This window comes from Carlito syrichta, unplaced genomic scaffold, assembly GCF_000164805.1.
Source record: "Carlito syrichta isolate Samal-C Ts95f unplaced genomic scaffold, Tarsius_syrichta-2.0.1 Scaffold312007, whole genome shotgun sequence".
Lineage (NCBI taxonomy): Eukaryota > Metazoa > Chordata > Mammalia > Primates > Tarsiidae > Carlito > Carlito syrichta.
The window spans coordinates 51,535-56,866 of record NW_007256103.1 but is presented as its reverse complement, the minus strand read 5'-3'; the positions used below and the strand labels follow the sequence as shown (position 1 = coordinate 56,866).

The 5,332-nt window shown below is 46.2% G+C and overlaps 1 protein-coding gene across 1 annotated transcript in view; it reads right to left on the bottom strand.

The window, feature by feature from the left end:
• Positions 1-5,332, bottom strand: part of ANKRD27 (ankyrin repeat domain 27) — a 52,070-nt gene that overhangs the window by 6,855 nt on the left and 39,883 nt on the right. The window contains exons 22-23 of the mRNA XM_008069414.1: positions 2,543-2,740; positions 699-818 (exon numbers count right to left, since the gene is read on the bottom strand). Of these exons, the coding sequence (XP_008067605.1) occupies positions 699-818; positions 2,543-2,740 (318 nt within the window). The remainder of the gene's footprint in view (positions 1-698; positions 819-2,542; positions 2,741-5,332) is intronic.

Here is a 5,332-nt window from a genome sequence, read left to right as displayed (position 1 = left end):
TTTTTTTTTTTTTTTTTGTAGAGATGGGGTCTTAGTATTTTTGCCCAGGCTGGTCTCAAACTCCTGACCTCAAGTAATCCTCCCACCTTGGCCTCCCAAAGTGCTAGGGTTACAGGTGTGACCCACCATGCCTGGCCTAAAAAAATCAAGGTTTTAATAAACAAATTTCTACACTAAATAAAAAACACCAAGATAGAAAACAATACTGATCACAAATATACACATTTTTTAAAGTCCATCAAAATGAGTTGCCTTTGAGTAGCAGGGTTATAGACAAGTTGGTTTTCCCCTGCTTCTTAAAATCTTCTATTCCGCAGTCAATTCATATAACATTTATCAAGAGGGAATACTGGCAGCAGTGGCACAGAGGGCCACTCAGCTCACTCAGGTCACAGTGCACTGTCCACCCTGGTAAACGGGGCGAGAGCCAAACCCTCGGCCAAAACAGCACGCACATCCCTATGCTGCCTCCAGACCGCAGCACAAATGCCAAGACCACCCATTCCCACCTGAGAATCCCACGCGGGGAATGTGGTGCCACACGACTTTCCCCAGAGGCCTGGGACTGATGAGTTGGCGGCTTCCGGCACGGGGGAGAGGCTGGCCATCTCCGTCTCCAGCGTGCTGCTGGGGGATCCACAGGGCGAGGGTGCCACCAACCTGTGCAGTGTGTCAGCGGGCAGGACTGCAGACCTCACCTGTAGCAACAGGGCTGCGACTTCGTGATGGCCACTGGAGCAGGCGTAAAGGAGGGGTGTGTTTCCACTCGCGTCCTTCTTATTGGGTTTTGCATTAGAATCGAGGAGATACTTCACCACCTAGTCCAGAGAAGAAACACTGTCAACCCTAATTGAAATTTGCAGGGAAAATTCCTCTAAGTGGATATTCTTGCATTCTCTCTAAGCCTACTGAGAAGTCGCTTTAGATGCTCTTCAGGTCTGGCCCTCGGGGGAAAGTAGACCCACAAGAGAGGGGAGGAGTTAACATCTGCTGAGGGTCTACTCTGTAGCAATGTGCTAGGCATGAGTGTTTGCATGTCAACTTTACAACCTGTATCGTTACTCCAATTTTATAGATAGGAAACCGATGCTTAAAGTAGAATACTAGGTGTTTATGAAAGAGATGGAAAACCTGAAATATGGCCCTTGTCTTTAAAAAGCTTACAGTAGGGCCGGGCTCGGTGGCTCAGCCTGTAATCCCAGCACTTTGGGAAGCCGAGGTGAGTGGACTGCCTGAGCCCGCGGGTTCAAGACCCGCCTGGGCAACTTGGTGAGGCCTCATCTCTACAATAAATCAAAAAATGAGCCGGGCGTGGTAGCGCCCACCTGTAGTTCTGGCTACTCGGAAGGCTGAGGCGGAAGGATCACCGGAGCCCAGCAGGTAGAGGCTGCGGTGGCCGGGAGTGGCCACTGTACTCCAGTCTGGGTGACAGAGTGAGACTTCAACTCAAAAAAAAAAAAAGCTTACAGTAGGTCAGCCTCAGTGGCTCAGCTTGTAATCCCAGCACTCTGGAAGGCCTAGGTGAGTACATTGCCTGAGCCCACGGGTTCAAGACCAGTCCCGGCAACTTGGCGAGACTTTGTCTCTACAATAAAATAAAAATAGCTGGGCTTGGTAGCACATGTCTATAGTTCCGGCTACTCAGAAGGCTGAGGAGGAAGGTTTGCTGGAGCCCAGAAGGTTAACGCTGGAGTAGCCGTGAGCGTGCATGCCACTGCGCTCCAGCCTGGGCGAAGGAGTGATACACCAACTCAAAAAACAAGAATAAAAATAAAAAGCTTACAGTAGAACTGACAGGAAAATTAAAAATCTAAAAGAAAAACAGAATTTATAAAAGTTACTCATTCCAAAATTATCCCTTGACCCTCTTCTGGAGGGCATGACTCTATTTCATAAAGTACTAAAAGGCACAAGCCAAGGGCTGTGGGAGCATAAGAGTTAAGGTGGCCATGGGCAGAGCCCTCAGTGACCAATAACCAAGCACGAGAGACAGCCCTTGCTGGGGTCAGAGCCAGAATGACAGCCTCTGTCCCACACAGACAGCAACTACCATGGCTTCCAGCGCTCCCAGTGCTTTGACAAGACCTCAGATGGGGCCTTCTGGTAAGGCATATGTAGATTTCCACAGAAATTATGATTCCATGGAGATTTGAGGAGATGAGGAGGGCTGGTATCTTTCAGAGTGCAAAGTGGTTTCAGAATATGAATAATTTCTTTGGGTTGGATTACACAGGGGCTTGTCACAAACCAGTGTTGCTGAAGTATGAAACACGAGTATGTGGGCTAAGGAATAGTCTCCTGGCCAGCAATTAACGATGCGAGTGGCAGTGGGCGGAGGGCTGGATGACTCCAGGGAGCAGCAGGGCTGTGCTCCGAGGCCGAGGGGTCCTGTCCCGTGTGCCTCAGAACCTCAGGGCTGAGAAGTGGGCAGTGTCCTCTGGGCTAGCGGCCAAGGTCCCGCCCTTCCCCAGCATACCCACCAAGCAAAGTTCTAGCCAAAAGCAAGCAACCTGCTACACTGTCCAAGAGACAGAGCCCGTACCTGAAAGTGGCCCTGTTGGCAGGCTAGATGGAGCGGGACCGCCTGGTTTGCATTTCTGGCACCCGTGTTGGCACCATGCTTCAGCAGCAGAGGGACAAGGTCCGCCCGGCCATGCAGGGCGGCCACGTGCAGTGGGGAGGAGCCATCCTGGCCGGTCACGTTCACACCAAGCCCACTGGTGGGAATCTTTGCCAGCCTCTAGTAAGTGCAAACGATAGAAACAGAAGTGACATTGGCATTCAAGAAATGGGGCTAAAGCAATTGAAGCCACCTGCCCCCCGCAGCTCCTATGCAAAATTTGGGATCAGATTGGGATTCAGATCACACTGACCCCAAGTGAATTCCTATTACTTTAGAAAGGTATGATATACCAAACGATTAACTTCCATTTTTAATACAGCAATTCCCCTAAGTAATGCCCCATATGCCCGGCAGCTCAATGGTCTATTCAGAAGAATGCTAGAATAACTTAATATCCATATATGGAAACAAGGTACAATAACCCTTATCTCACTCCTAACATAAAAAATAAAAGGCATCATAGACGTAAATGTAGAGCTGCAACTATGAAACTTCTTGAAGAGAACATAGAAAAAAATATTTGCAACACTGGGATACACAAAGATTTCTTACTTAAGACATAAGAAACAAAAACCATACAAGAAAAGCTTGATAAACTGGGCTTCATAAAAGTCTTAAAATGTTTGTTCTTTGAAAGACACAATTTAGAAAATGAGAAAGGCAAGTTGGGGCACACCTCATCAACAAGGGTACCTGCGTAATCAACGTTTGTATACCTAACCCTGAATGAATTGTACCCCACATCTTTAAAATGTAAAAAAAAAAGAAAAGGCAAGTCACAGAAGGGGAGAAAACGTTTGCAATAAATAGATATACTGGGGGTGCCAAAAAAAGAATATAGATTTTAAAAGATGTTGTCTATGTATTACTTTTCAAAGTTGAATTGAATGATGGTTGCAACGTGTAGCATGACGTCTGCTCAGAAGATGACATTAATCAAGTGAATGCTGGATTCACCATGCGACAGGCAGGACAACCAAAGAAGATGGAAGAAGCACGGTTACTGTTCAAACAGCACAAGACCATTTTGAAGTGGCATTTGAAATCTGAGAACGCCGCAGAAGTACAGCGACAACGGAGACATGGGTAGGCAACAGAACCTCCAACACGCCTAACGACTGCACATAGTCGTGATGAGTCTGAGACGCATGGTGCTACTGTGTCTGATGTGCACAAGGGAAGATCCAGGAGGCCTCACACAGCAATAATCCCTGCAGTAGTTCGCCGTCATCAGAAGTATCTGGACGCCAATGGTAACCACTTTGAGCGCCTCTTGTAATTGCAGAGGTCAAATGTAACTTGTACTCATCTTTTGTTAACAGAATGTATTATTACAATTTCAATACAGTTTTTTTTTTTTTTTTGAGTTGGAGTCTCACTCTGTCACCTAGACTGGAGTGCAGTGGCCGCTCCCAGCCACCACAGCCTCGACCTGCTGGGCTCCGGCGATCCTTCCGCCTCTTCCAAGTAGCTGGAACTACAGGCATGTGCTACCATGCCTGGCTGATTTATTTATTTATTGTAGAGATGAGGTCTCGCCAAGTTGCCCAGGCGGGTCTCGAACCCACGGGCTCAGGCAATCCACTCACCTCAGCCTCCCAAAGCGCAGTTTTTTCCTTTATTAATATGTGTGTACATTTTTTGGCACCCTCTATATGTATCTACAATACAGCACAATTTGAGTTAATTTTTGTACTGGCTTGTACTAACCTAAACTTAAAAAGTTTTTAATTAAAAAACTCTTGCAACTCACTAAGACGATCCAACCTTTAAAAAAAAGAATAGGCAAGGGCAGACCCCTTGAGTCACCTCGCTCTGTGGCAGCTTTTCTATTGTCTCAATAAATCCTGCTTTCAAAAACAAAAACAGGCAAGAACGCCTAGGCATAGAGGGAACAAACCTCAAAATAGTAGAAGCCATCTACACTAAACCCACAATCGACCAGCATATTACTAAATGGACAAAAATTGGAAGCATTTCCCCTGAAAACCAGAACAAGACAAGGATGCCCACTTTCACCCCATAGTGTTGGGTGTCCTAGCTAGACCAATCAGACAAGAGAAGAAAATCGGGGTATCCAAGTAGGAAAAGAGGAAGTCAAGCCATCTTTTTGCTGACGGTATAATTCTACACCTCGAAAATCCAAGAGAATGTCAAAAACCTTGCACTGATAAAGAAATCTGGTAAAGTCTCAGCATACAAAATCAATGTGCAAAAGACAGTAGTATTCTTATACGCCAACAACGAACAGGCAGAGAACCAAATAAAAAGCACAATCCCATTCACAACAGCCACACACACAAAATGAAATACTTTGGTATCTTCCTAACTAGAGAAGTGAAAGACCTTTACAATGAAAACCACAAAACACTGCTTAAAGAAATCAAAGATGACACAAACAAGTGGAAAAAATATTCCATGCTCATGGGTTGAAAGAATAAACATTAAGATGTCCATCCTACCCAAGGCAATTTACAGATTTAACACAATACCCATTAAATTACCAGCATCATGCTTCTCAGACCTGGAAATGACAATACAGAATCATAACTGACCACAAACAGCCAAAACAATCCTCAGCAAAAGAAACAAAGTGGAGCTGGGCTCAGTGGCTCAGCCTGTAATCCCGCGCCTTTGGGAGGCTAAGGTGAGTGGATTGCCTGAGCCCGCGGGCTCGAGACCCGCCTGGGCAACTTGGCGAGACCTCAT